The 14,302-nt window shown below is 44.2% G+C and overlaps 1 protein-coding gene and 1 non-coding gene across 2 annotated transcripts; one reads left to right on the top strand and one right to left on the bottom strand.

Annotated features, from left to right (window-relative positions):
- Nucleotides 1-11,625: 11,625 nt before the first annotated feature.
- LOC110622616 (cyclin-U4-1) lies at nt 11,626-13,418 on the top strand. Its single transcript, XM_021767192.2, has 2 exons — nt 11,626-12,140; nt 12,705-13,418. The coding sequence occupies exons 1-2, from the start codon at nt 11,806-11,808 to the stop codon at nt 12,988-12,990; spliced, it is 621 nt and encodes a 206-aa protein (XP_021622884.1). The 5' UTR covers nt 11,626-11,805; the 3' UTR covers nt 12,991-13,418.
- A 637-nt stretch (nt 13,419-14,055) lies between these two features.
- Nucleotides 14,056-14,127, bottom strand: TRNAW-CCA. The gene has a single exon. It is a non-coding gene; the product is annotated as a tRNA-Trp (tRNA).
- Between the last annotated feature and the right edge of the window lie 175 nt (nt 14,128-14,302).

Below are 14,302 nucleotides of genomic sequence, written 5' to 3'. Positions count from 1 at the left end.
GAAACCTTCCCCTTATCAGGAGCAGATGCAAACAAGGTCTTCAGTCTTAATACCGGCCTCACCAAAGAACAAAAAGGTGAAGTCATGGCCCTGATCCGAAGTCACGCGCCGACCTTCGCATGGAAGCCTTCAGACATGCTGGGAATTGACCCCAAAGTGATGACACACCGATTGAATGTCCTCCCCGAGGCCAGACCAGTAAAGCAAAAGAAGAGAGTAGTGGGAAGAGAGAAGCAACAGGCCACCCGGGAAGAAGTGCAGAAGCTAGAAGAAGCAGGCTTTATTAGGGAAGTCATGTACCCACAGTGGTTGGCAAATCCTGTGTTAGTCAAAAAAGCCAATGGCAAATACAGGATGTGTATAGATTTTACCGACCTAAATAAGGCCTGCCCTAAAGATTGTTATCCCCTCCCTGATATTAATAAAATGGTCGACTCAACGGCCGGTTTGGATTATATGTCTTCTTTGGATGCTATGTCGGGCTATCATCAAATCCCAATGGAAAGGTCGGATGAGGAAAAGACCTCATTTATAACTGAAGATGGAACTTACTGTTATAGGGCTATGCCCTTTGGATTGAGAAATGCCGGGGCAACTTATCAGAGGTTGATGAATAAAATCTTCAACAACCAGATCGGTAGAAATCTAGAAGTGTATGTGGACGATATGGTGATCAAAAGTTCAACTTTCCAACAACACATAGCAGATTTGAGGGAGATATTTGGGGTGTTAGATCAATACAGAATGAAGTTGAACCCAGCAAAATGTGCCTTCTTCATTAGGGGAGGAAAATTCTTGGGGTACATGATGAGCGGTAAAGGCATTGAGCCCAATCCGGAGAAAGTGGAAGCCATACTGAATATGCCAGAACCGACCTGCGTAAGAGATGTTCAGAGACTAACCGGGAGAGTAGTAGCGCTTAACCGATTCATGTCGAGGTCGGCAGAAAAGTGCTTGCCATTCTTCAAAAAGTTGAGGAAGGTACCGAATTTCGAATGGACAGAAGATTGCCAAAAGGCCTTCCTAGAGCTTAAGAAGTATCTTAGCTCGCCCCATGTGCTCAGCAGTCCCATAAAAGGAGAAGAACTTCTGATATATCTGGCGGCCTCAGAACAAGCAGTCAGCGCAGTGCTAGTAAGGGTGGAAGAAGGAGAACAGAAACCTGTTTTCTACGTTAGCAAGGTACTCAGAGACACTGAGGTCAGATATTCAAACATTGAAAAATTGGCTTACGCCTTATTGCTGGCAGTCCGGAAATTCAGAGTTTATCTAGAAAGCCACCAAGGAGTCGTGATGACAGACCAACCCTTAAAGAAGATTCTACGTAGGCCGGAAACTTCAGGGCGGATGTTGGCATGGTCCGTAGAAATTAGCCCTTACTGTCTAGAGTACCGACCTCGAACAGCCATAAAATCCCAAGCTCTGGCTGACTTCATAGCGGAGTGCGCATTCAATGAGGAGAAGGGAGGATCATCCTCGGAGATATCAAGAAAGGGGGGAGAGAGAGAGCCCCCCCAAGAATTTTAGTTGGAAGCTGTATGTAGACGGAGCATCAAGTGCTGAGGGTAGTGGCGCTGGGATAATGCTTAAGGGGCCAGAAGGTTTTAAAGTATGTTATGCCTTGCGTCTAGAATTTACGGCTTCTAACAATATGGCCGAATATGAAGCCCTGGTAAATGGAATGTTGGTAGCTTCGGAGGTAGGGGTAACCGACCTCGAGGTGAATAGTGACTCTCAGTTGGTGATCAACCAGGTGACGGGAGTATATCAGGCTAGGGACCCCATCATGCAGAACTATCTTGATAAAGTAAAAACTATAGAAGCCGAGCTCACGGGTCGGGGAGTTATCGTCAGATTTCAAAGAATACCTCGGGATGAAAATGAAGAAGCAGACCTGCTTAGTCGATTGACCAAAGAGGAGTTAGAACAGCTTCCCGATGAGGTATATATACAGCATGTCCGTACACCTGCTTTTAAAAAGACAAACACGGTACTGCAGGTAGAACAGAGCTCAACTTGGATGATCCCATACCTGAGATACCTGGAGGAGGGCAAGCTCCCCGAAGATAAAGATGAAGCCAGAAAGATAGCAGCTCGTGCTGCCAACTACCAAGCAATAAGGGGAACCTTATACAGAAAAGGGAAGTCCAGCCCATGGCTCCGGTGTGTGAGTCCGGAAGAAGCTGCAAAGGTAATGGAGGAAATACATAGAGGCCTATGTGGGGCTCACAAGGGAGCAGGGACATTAGCCAACAAAATATTCAGGCAAGGGTACTACTGGCCCACTGCTAAAAAAGAAGAAGAGGAGTTTGTCCGGAGGTGCGACGTATGTCAAAGATTTGCTAACGCCATCAGAACCCCTGCCACTCCTCAAGCAAGCATATCCAGTCCATGGCCTTTCTCACAATGGGGAATCGACATCCTGGGACCTTTCCCCAAGACTACGGGGCAAAGGAAATTCGTGGTGGTGGCTGTGGAATACTTCTCGAAATGGCCAGAGGCAGAAGCAATAGCCACAATCACAGCTCGCAAGATGATAGATTTCGTATGGGGACATATCATCTGCAGATTTGGCATACCTAGAGTGCTTATCTCAGACAACGGCAGACAATTTGACTGCAGCATTTTCAGAGCCTTCACGACGAACATGGGCATATGGCATAAGTTCTCCTCCGTGGCTCATCCTCAGACTAATGGCCAAACAGAAGTCACTAACAGAGCTATCCTTCAAGGATTAAAGAAACGGCTGGATGGCGCAAAGGAGAATTGGGCAGAAGAACTCAATAGCATACTATGGGCACTCCGAACCACTCCCAGAGCGCCCACTAAAGAAACACCGTTTGCACTTGCTTATGGCACAGAAGCCGTAGTTCCAGTTGAATTGTAGATCCCCACTCATCGAGTCCAATTCGTCAGTGAGAATACTAATGAGGATAAGTTAAGAAGCAACCTGGATGCTCTTGAGGAAGTCAGGGAAGAAGCCCAAGTCCGAACTGTCGCTTATCAACAACGAGCAGCGAGATATTACAACCAAAAGGTCAGAGAAAGAAGCTTAAAAGTGGGAGACCTGACCTTAAGAAACCTGGAAGCTACAGGAAAAAGATCGGCCGCGGGCAAGTTAGCACCGACCTGGGAAGGTCCTTTCAAGGTAACAAAAGTGGTCAAGCCAGGGGTATACCGAATCGAAGATATGCAAGGAAACCCCGAGCCCCACGCTTGGAACATCCAGCACCTAAAAAGGTATTTCCCTTGAAATATTTGTAAAGAAAAATATTGTATTTTGACAAATATGAGTAAATAAAAATTATTTATACAAATATGAATTATCTTAATGAAAAACATTCCTCCATGAAAAAGAATAACATTCCTCCATGAAAAAGAAAGAACAGGGCTCAGAAAGATCCCTTGAAACAAGACCTCAGTTAGGCACAAAACCAGCTGAGATGACGAAGCAACAGTAAGGCCAATGAGCCTGAATCTTGTGCAAACACCTCAAGAAGACACAAAAAACTGCCGGCGGGCCCCGAGGTCACCCCGGAACGGCCGGTGAGGATCTTAAAGATGCCTCCCGGAGCATGAAGACCGGGATCCCCTAGAACTCCCGGGAAAACAAAACAAAAAAACTGCCGGCGGGGCCCCGAGGTCACCCCGGAACGGCCGGTGAGGATCTTAAAGATGCCTCCCGGAGCATGAAGACCGGGATCCCCTAGAACTCCCGGGAAAATAAAATAAAAAACTGCCGGCGGGCCCCGAGGTCACCCCGGAACGGCCGGTGAGGATCTTAAAGATGCCTCCCGGAGCATGAAGACCGGGATCCCCTAGAACTCCCGGGAAAACAAAACAAAAAACTGCCGGCGGGGCCCCGAGGTCACCCCGAAACGGCCGGTGAGGATCTTAAAGATGCCTCCCGGAGCATGAAGACCGGGATCCCCTAGAACTCCCGGGAAAACAAAACAAAAAACTGTCGGCGGGCCCCGAGGTCACCCCGGAACGGCCGGTGAGGATCTTAAAGATGCCTCCCGGAGCATGAAGATCGGGATCCCCTAGAACTCCCGGGAAAACAAAACAAAAAACTGCCGGCGGGACCCCGAGGTCACCCCGGAACAAAAACAGCCAGGGTCTCGTAGGACCTCCTGAAAACAAAAATGGTCGGTGAAGGACTTAAGAGCCTCCCAAAAAGAAAAATTTCCCCCTATCATATGAAGGGACGATTTATAAGTCCCGACCTCACAAAAAAGAGGAGCCCAGAGCTAACAAGGGAAAATCAGGCTCCGACCTCCTGAAGAGGTTCGGGGCACAATAGCCAAGAAGCACCGACCTCGGAATAGATGCTAACGCTAAAAATTTGGCTATCAAAGCAAAAGGCCGAGCTCCCAGCTCGGATAGGAATATATTCTCGAAAGCTCAAGGTCGAGCTCCCAGCTCGGATAGACTTGTATCCCCGAAAATTTTGGGTCGAGCTCCCAGCTCGGATAGACTTGCATCCTCAAAAGCCTAAGGTATGAAGGCCAAAACAAAAGGCCGAGCTCCCCCTCTCAAAAGGCTCATAAACGAAGAAACCTGTAAGAGGATAAATGAAGAAGAAAAAGGCTATACTCCGAAATCAGTTTATCAGGAACAGACATCCAAATTCACAACCAAGAAGGAAAGGCTAAAAGCAAAAAAAAAAAAAAAAAAAAAAAAAAAAAAAAAAAAAGACATGTTAATCGCCATTAAAAGGTATGAGATTTGGTCTCTCAAGACTATTAGCTAAAAGCTGAGCTCGCAACTCAAGATCAATTCAGAGCTTATCGTGTACAAATATGAGAAAAAGACATATGAAGAACAAGAGTAGTTTGAGAAAAAAGAAAACTGATATTTCATTAGAATAACTATTACAAATTATCTTTCTGACGAAGTGGGGGGATAAATAGTCCTTAAAGGACTTACGTCAGTAAGAACACCCTCGCCTACATTATTTCTACTTGCAGTCACATCTGAAGGAAGCTCAGAATCCCTTGGATCAGAGCCCTCAACGTCTACAACAAGAGCTCTCTCTGACTCGAGGAGGAGATCCTCCTTCTCAGAGTTAGGGTCATCCTCCCCTGACTCAAGGACCTCCACGTCCTCCCCCTCTAGCTCGGATCCCTCTGAGGAAGACTCAGCTGGCCGGCATATGTTCTTCCGGCAATCTCCTCGGGGCATAGGAAAATCATCCTCCCCATACAGCACTGGCTCGCCATCTGAGTCCACTTCGTACCTGCGAAGCTCGGCCAAAGGAGTATCAGGAGCGTGTCTGGCTTCTCTTAAGCCGCGGTTGTAGCCGGTCACATACATACGGAAGGCTTTCTTAAGAATAGCCGATTGCATTTCACCAGAAGCTTTATATTCATCGAGATGTTCCTCACAGGCCTCAGCTACAAATTCCTTAAACTCAGAAGAGTCCTTGTAGTTCTGAAGATGAGCCTCACAGGCCTGCTCGATCTTCTTTTTCAGCTCGTCAGACTCTTGATACTCCGCAATACATTGCTCGCGCACTAGCTGAGCCTTATCTTCAACATGCTTTACTACCCCAAGCAGGGCTGAACACTTGCGCTCTAACGTCTTGACTTCATGGTTGAGTTGCTGGTGGCGAAGGTTGAACTCCTCAGTCGATGAAGCCAGGTCTCTGATATGATCAGAGCTCGTGCTCAACTCCTGCTCAAGGACCTCCACCCGAGCTAGGGCTGTTTCCCTCTGAGTTTTCACTTCCTCCAGATGAACCTGAAGTCCGTCAAAATCAGCCTTTAAGGCATTATATTGGCGTTGGACCTTAGTTTTTTGACTCATAGCCTCATTCCTTTCTTTAAGGGCCTCTATCATAGAGGACAGCTGCTTTAAAACTCCTTCGCAGCGAACCTCCAAGGCAGCTGCCCTCTCATCAGACACTTTGAGAACTTCGTGAGTCTGAGACAGCTCTGCTTCTAAAGACTTGGTATGCTCTGCTGTCTCAGCCGCCTTCTCATTAGCCTTCTTAAGGGCCTCTAGCGCCGAATGCAGCTCCACTTGGAGGGACTGGATTTGCTCTCGAGCAGCTACCAGATTACCCCTTGCGTCACTGGTTGCAGATAAGTTCTCCTCCAGACGCGCCTCCTCAATCCGGCGGTCTACAGACTCCTGGAGGGAGCGATCACGAGCATCCACCTCCATAAAGAGGCCCGTCGCCTAAAAAGGAAGAACAACTGTCAGAAAAAGAAACGAAGCAAACCTAAAGAGAGGTGAAAAAATAACTTACCATCAGAAGCATCTCTCTAATTGAAGACCCGAGCTCCTCACGAGAGCGAGATCGGAAGGACACTTGCTCCTTGGTAGAACTGGCTAAGAGACCAATCAGGGCAAGAAGACGAGGATCCGAAGCCTCTGTAGTTCCGCTGAACATTCGCTCTCTGAGAAGGTCAGCAACAGCACTAGCCGGAGATTCAGGAGTAATATCCGACGCGTTCAGAGAGTTGTCAGAAGAAGACAACGAAGGCTCGACAGGAACACTTTTCCCCTTCCCAATGGAAGGAAGAGCTGGAGAAGATCCTGCGGCAGCCCTGGATTTCTTCCGAGCAGGAGATGGGGCAGATGTTCCAGAGGGGGCTGAACGCTTGTCCCCGGTCTTTGATGGAATGCCCTCAAAACCCTCAGGTTCAGTCCTCACAGGGGCAGGAGCATCTCGGGTAGAAACCTCTGGAATTGGGTCCTCTATAAGGACGATCTCCAGCCCTGTCCCAGAGGCCTCCTTATCTTTAGCAACAGGGGACTTAGACTTTCCCCCTAATACCCTTCCAAGAGAATGGGCAATACCCTGCTCCACTTGTTCAGCACCTTGGGTCTGCTCCGCAATAGCTAGGGAGGCTTCCCTCACGACCTCTAAGGAGGCTGGAGCAGATCTAGACCCTTCAGCAGGCTTCAAAGTTGAGCTCGATCCACCCCGGCTAGACAGCCGAGATGACTTGGTGCTACGAGAGCTCGGCTTCGAAGCTCTAGAAGAAGCTTTGGTGAGAGGTCGGCTAACCTTTTTGGAGGAAGCAGCTTGAACCATCTCCGCAGCAATCTCACTCACTAAACGCCCATCCCCAAAGGCGTCGAAAATGGCATGCATATTATCCCGAGACAGGACAAAGTTCTTGGGAAACTTGATGTCATCCATTTTTACCTCAGAAGCTGCAAAAGAAACGAAATTATAAAGAATCAGCATACTTTCCGATATTATGAGCAAAGAAGAAACAGAATAGTCGGACAAGGCATTATACCCGTGTCCCGGATATCCCTAAGATTGGACGCGAACATACACTTCTCGACGTCATACTTCCTCTCAACGGAAGTCAGTCGAAGCAGCCCGACCTGCTCAACAAGACTCAATTGGGGCAGCTCGTTGCAACCCGGAAAGATCTCCCCCCAACTTAGATCCACCTCCCACGTTCGGGCGGACTCTAATTTTAACTCCACCACAAGGAAGTTCTCCATCCATCCCTTTATGGAGTCCTTGTACCCCGTGAAAAGAGATAACCCAGTACGGGGGGAAAAATAATAGAACTTTTGAACCGCCCTAACCAGACGGAAAAAAGTGACAAACAGACAGGCCGTGGGTGTAAAACCCCAACTCAGGCAGATAGACTCAAAACAGGACATGAACAAAATGGAATTTGGGGATAACATCCGAGGAGTTACCCCGAAGTATTTAAAGACCTCAATAAAGAAAGGGGTAAAAGGAAACGGTAGACCGAATTCTCTCTGCTTCAAGAAAAACACTATGCGACGACCCCCTTAGGGATCTACCAAACCCGGAGGGGGAGGGTAAGGAAGGACTATCCTTTCATTTGAAAGAGGTGCTCGAATGAAATACAACGGAGCATCTAAAAGTCTCTGGGAAATATACTTAGTTATGTTGGAGGGTGTAATATGCGACTCAAGGTTACCAACATCAGGAAGCTTTGAACTTGCCATGGAAGAACAAGGAAGCGTACTTGAGAACACAATGGGGTGAAAAATGCAGGAGGAGTTGCAGGAAGACAGAGAGCAGAAAAGAGCTAGTTTCTTCAGAAGACAGAAGGAATTCGTGATGAAAGGCAATAATGAGACGGCACGCTGATCTGAACAGTTTTGTCGTGGAGCGGCGCGATCATTAATTACTCTCGAAGTTTACCCTCTCAACGGTTAGATAAATAACCGGTGAGAAGGTAAAGGGGCAAAAAGATGATCGCTGGACTTCTCCATATCCGTCAAAGGCCAGATCCGTGATTACAACCCATCAAATAAAAGCCCATTCGCCACCTACATAATACAAGCCCAACTCGCCAGTCAGAGCAACTTAGCCCGCAAGAACAACTCAACCTGCAAAATTCACCACTTCGCCACCTCCATGGTAAATACCAAGGAAACAGAGGGGCAAGTCATGAAAAGACTCAAAAGTACAAGCAAATGGGAGCATGATAAAGGTCAGACTTGCTCATCGCTTAAAAAAGTTATAAGATTTGACTTATTGTTATTGAACAAAGGCTGCGAGATCAGAAAGAGGTGATAAGGGCACCTCGGAATCATACAGAGCTGAGAGCTCAGAAATCAACTCAAGGATTAAAGACCGAGCTCACAGGTCGGATTAGTCCAGCTCGGAAAACATAACTTGAGAGCTTGGTCGGCTAAAGGAGGCTCAAAGCTCAACCCATCAAGGATTAAAGACCGAGCTCACAGGTCGGTTAGTCAAGCTCGGAAAAGTAAACCGACCGTCCAGTTGGTTAAGTAAGCCCGGAGCTCGGCTCATCGACTAAAAGCAGGAGTTCACGAAATATGGTCAGCTCAGCTCAGAAAAAACGAAACAAAATTTAGTTGGCTAAAGCTACGAAGAAAAGCAGTATCAGTACTTCATCCATGACAGAGAAAGAACAAGTATGAGTAAAAAACAAGAACTTCATTAAAGGAAAAGTACATTACAGCACGTTACAAAGGCCTACACTACGGGATGAAAGACTATCCTTAAAGGATTTACATAACCACATACATCATCATCTACGTTTACATCACTGACATCTGCTCTGCTATCTTAGTCTTAATTCCGGGGACTATCCTAGTACGGAAAGCGAGCTCTACAGGTCGGCTGAGCTCTGTCTCGTTATTATAGGGGAACTGAACAAGTTGATTCCCATAAGCATTTCTCACTGTTCCCCTGGGCAAACGTTCGGTTACCCAAGTGTGATGCACGGTACATTCGGACAAGCTCAGATATTATATGCCAGCCGTGCACCACACATGAAAAACATAAGTCTTCGAGTTACGGCTCCAAGGAGATCTCAGAGCATACATTCGAAGGCATCGCCAGAAGCTTGACTGAGTGCAGCAGATCTCAGTCTCGCATAATACTGGTACTTCACATCAAAGGGAACAATAAGTTGATCATTCTCTCCACTTCCATTTATATCAAAAGAAGACGACGGGGGCATTGAGGAAATTTCCTTTTTCTTCTCGGAAGAAGGAGCAGACCTCTCATCAGCCCAGAACCTCTTTGGAGCTCGGATAGCAAACTGAGGAGGAGGCCGGCCAAACGACCTGGGTAAAACAGTCTCAGCAGCTTGCCGAATAGTCCCACCCATCGGCTGCCCTACCAGAAGGATCTCCAAAGCACCGTCCAGACTCCTTAGAGGTAACATCAAATTTTCAAGAATTTTGAACTGACCCATTCTTATCTCAGGTACTGCAAAAAGTTTCAAAACAGAGACAAGTCAGAAACAATTCTCCATCAAGATGATAAAAGCAAGATTAAAACAAACCTCTGGGGCAACAAAGCAATACAAACTCAAGCTCACCTCATTCCGTTTGAAGAAGGCGTCAAATGGATCCTTTGCAGATAAAACAGAACAATCAGAACAATCTCACTGGAGGAAAGAAGCAGACAGAGAAACAGAAAGGAAGAACCTCTTGTTCCAGCAGAGGATTTGAGAATGAAGAAAAGTTAGCGTTGATATATACCCGGAGCCTGAGGCCTTAGCACGGGGCAAAGCTATGCTAGACTCTAAGCTAACGGTGTCAGAATTTTAAAAGATAGTCATGGAAAAGGAAAGAAAGGACATGTCCAGATAATGATGACAGGAAAGCAAAGACAGCAAAGAACACGAAGAATGGAGAAAAGCCAGAAAGGGGAAAGAGCAGATAGGATTCGAAAACTGCACAACGACAGAAAGATGAAAGGATGTTATTAAGGCACCTGAACACGAAAAGGCGCGGTCATAATGGTTCTTGATATTCACCCCCTCGGCAGTGGGAGCAATAACTACCGAGAAGGTGAAGGGGCAATTGATGACCGCTGGATTTCTTCACCCCGGATCAGGGGCTTGACCACAGCCAAAGGCCCATAACGTAGAGGCCCACGCACCTGATACGCACAACAAGCCTGGCTCATTCAACCTTCAAGGCCGGGCTCAACCAAGCTTCTTCACTCAGATCAGCCCAGTCCGCGACCAGCAGGCCCTCTCCTCTCAGGCTCAACGTCCGGCCCGACTCTCGGCCCAGCCCAGTATCCAGAGCCATACTCAGACAACCTAGCAGATCCGCTCGAGCGTACGCACGAGGAGAATCAGAGGCCGTTATGCATGGAGCAGGCGGCTGATACCCTCGTACGCCCGAATCTGTATGTCAGAGACGCGTGTTCCAATCATGGAGAGACCTTTACACGTCACCAGCAAGCATAGCGAAATGGATAAAAGGGGAATCCCCTCCCCAGAAAGTTTAAGTTTTATTTTTCAATATCAAAACCCTTGTAAAACCCTATTCTATTGGATCTCAGATCATCACTTACATTATTTGTGATAACGTATAAAAAAAATTATAAATTTATTTTAACTAAAAGAATATATCAAAATATATTTTTTAAAAAAAAGAGGAGATAAATAAAAAACAAAGGGAGTTTTTTTTTATGGGAAGGTTTTTTTTTCTTTCTTCTCTATTTTTTTTCTCTGCATCTTCTACCTTATTATTACTTTTAGTTCATAAATCTCATTTATACGTTAGAAAATTTACACTAGAAATATTTTTGGTAAACCTCTAACCATCTTTTTTTATTTTACAGATTTTTTTCTCAAATCAAATATTAAAGTATCCATAATAAAATAAAAATAAAATTATTTATCAATTTATATAAGATGTAGCAAGTGTTTGCTTGTAAACAAGTTTAAGTAATTAGCAGGAATATTATCAAAAGTAATTAGCAGGGAGTATTATTTTTGATAGCCGGCTAGGAAAGCTCTAAAGCTCTGCAAATTGATAAGGGGAGATAGAAAAATGTTTTAAAATAATTATGAGCTAGGGGCAGAAGAGCAGCATAAGCTAAAGCTATATATGAACCTACAAAACAAATCCGCGTTATGTCCCCTGATTGTTTAGTATCAAAACATGGGACCCAATAACTAGAATCACAAAATTTTCCACATGTAATCACATGATGGGTGTGCAATACCCATCACCATCGCCACAGTAGATCAATAGAAAGATACAACTTTAGACACCCAAAAAAAAAAAAAGAAGAAAAAGAAAAAGAGAAATGAAAATGACCCACATATTGATCCAGCTTCTGTGGCCTCTTTCTCACGTTAAGTCTTAAAGAATCATTAGCCCAACTCAAATCCAAACATTTTCTCCAAACCCACTAGTGAGGACAGGCAAGTCATAGTTTAAAATAGCTAAGGGTATTTTTTGTTCTATAAAAACACCTATCCATAACCACTTTTACCTGTTTCTATAAGCGCAGTGTATAACTGCAAATTACTCGAATCAAAAGCTTATTTTGCACCCACCCAAAAAAAAAGTTCATCAATGACTGAGCTAGAGAGCCCAAATGTGATGCCCAAGTTCATCACATTTCTCTCTTCTCTGCTTCAAAGGGTAGCTGAATCCAACGATCTCAACTCCCAATTTCAGCCCCAGAAATTTTCAGTTTTTCGTGGACTCACTAGACCCACCATTTCGATTCAGAGCCACCTAGAGAGGATCTTCAAGTATGCGAATTGTAGCCCATCTAGCTTCATCGTAGCATACGTTTATCTCGATAGGTTTGCTCAAAAGCAACCCTCCTTGCCTCTCAATTCTTTCAATGTTCATCGTTTGCTCATAACAAGCGTCATGGTTGCAGCCAAGTTTATGGATGACATGTAAGTTGTCGAATTTCTTGCTTGTTCCACAATTATGGAGACTGAAATTCACAATCCTGCATCTTTTTTTTTTTTTTCCTTTTTGGAATTTTAAATTCTTGATACTTCGAAACTTGTTGCTCTTTGAAACTGATCTCCTGGATTTGCACGTTTCTCCCATTTATTTGTGGGGGAATTCTCTTTCCTCTTAATTGCTTCCATTGGCTTGTAAAGTCTGTTTCTTATTACATGAATCTTCATTGTCTTAGTACTTTCTTCAGTTGAGAAGGCAGAAATCTGAATCCCAGATTTCGAAACAGATGAAAGACTTGGGTTCTTATCAAGTTCTGTTAGGTCTATTTGAATGTACTTTTTTCAAGCAGCCATGTGAAATCTTTCCTTTTAAGCTAGCCAGTTGCAGATGCATGACATTTCATTTTCACCAAATTTATGAATAGATAATAGGTTGAAATGAGTAGTGAAAAGGCCTCACAGGGATAAGGCTTTCTCAGTTTGAATTAGGTAATGGTGAGAGATTATTAGCTTCATCTTTGATGTTGACATGGAAGGAATGTATCATTTCAGGTATTACAACAATGCGTACTATGCAAAAGTAGGAGGAATAAGCACAATAGAGATGAACTATCTTGAAGTGGATTTTCTATTTGGATTGGGATTCCACCTAAATGTGACCCCTAACACCTTCCACACATACTGTTGCTACCTCCAAAGGGAGATGATGCTTCAACCTCCAAGCTTAGCTGAATATCCTCTCAACTTGGGCAGATCTCTAAAGTTCCACTTGTGTTTCGACGACGACGAAGCATCCCATCAAAATGAGCAACTTTCAATAAATAAACACTTGATGTAGATTTAGTTATAGAGAAACCGACTCGCCTCAAGTCTCCTTTATCATTTTCTTATGTGGTGATTCACAGAAGATCTGAGCCTTTCTTTTTTTTAAAAAAAAAAAAAAAAAATCTATTGTCTGGCTTTGGCTTATTCAAATTATTTGGTAATGTACAGATGGGATTATCTTCTGTACAGTCTGGCTATGAAAATGTTATTACAGTTTGTTTTTTTTTTTTGAAGAGGGTGGGGGGTGTGGATACTACGGCTGATACTTGTTCCACTCCATTTTTGGATTGTAATTATTTCTGAACTTTTGGGTTACCATTGAAATGCCGGACTCGACAGTGGCATTATGGGTAAGGGCGCTGGAAGAAAACAATAATTTACAGAGAATTAGTACTCTTTTGTTCTCGTTAATTAAGTAATGACAATTTCTTCTATTTGACAGTTGTTATCATTCTTGAAAGGGGACATAGAACATGTGCAATCATAATGGACAACTCTGTCTCTGTGACCCTTTTCCGGATTTTTATTTTCTATTTTGGGTTAAAATTAGAAGAAAAAGAAAAAAAAAAAAAAAAGTCCAAATTTTGCTTTTATTCACCTAAAAAAAAAAAGGCAAATGGAAGCTGTAATTTGACCTGCCATTGACTTTGGTTTTTATATAATTGGTATAATGTTATTTATTCGTTAAATTTGGAGGCCTGAAGTAAATAAATAAATTTATCAGATTGTTTATGGAAGGGCATGCATGGTTTCTTTGCCCATTCCTATTATTGATGTGCTCCGATTGAGATTAAAATTGATAACTTAACACCACTGGATAACGATGGAAATGAGCTAAGAAAATACTTTAATTTGTCTAACAATCAACAAATTCCAGACAATTAATGGACACCTAAGTGTCTGTACTGTTTTGATACTAAGAAAAAATACGAGATTGCTTGTCAAAGAATCTATTAACAGATTTCAATTAATCAGTAAATTATACTAAGAGATTTTAAATCCGTTCACAAGTATTACCAGCGATATCTGTTTAACCTTTCATGTAAGAGAATTGGTTTTAAAATAAATTCGTGGGAATTGAACCCGACGTGAATCGAACACGCAACCTTCTGATCTGGAGTCAGACGCGCTACCATTGCGCCACGGATCCGCATGCCTACGTTTTTGGACAGATTTCTTGTTCAGGCAATGCATGGTCAGTATCGTTGCAACCATACGTCGAATGTTCATGCTGTTACACTTGCTCGCTTCTGAAAGCTTCGCTTGTGCATGCTAGTTGGACTTGATCAAAGTAACTTGCTGTCCAATTGGCATATATAATGGTT

This window comes from Manihot esculenta, chromosome 1, assembly GCF_001659605.2.
Source record: "Manihot esculenta cultivar AM560-2 chromosome 1, M.esculenta_v8, whole genome shotgun sequence".
NCBI lineage: Eukaryota > Viridiplantae > Streptophyta > Magnoliopsida > Malpighiales > Euphorbiaceae > Manihot > Manihot esculenta.
The sequence above is the reverse complement of the archived record's forward strand: the minus strand, read 5'-3'. Positions and strand labels throughout refer to the sequence as shown.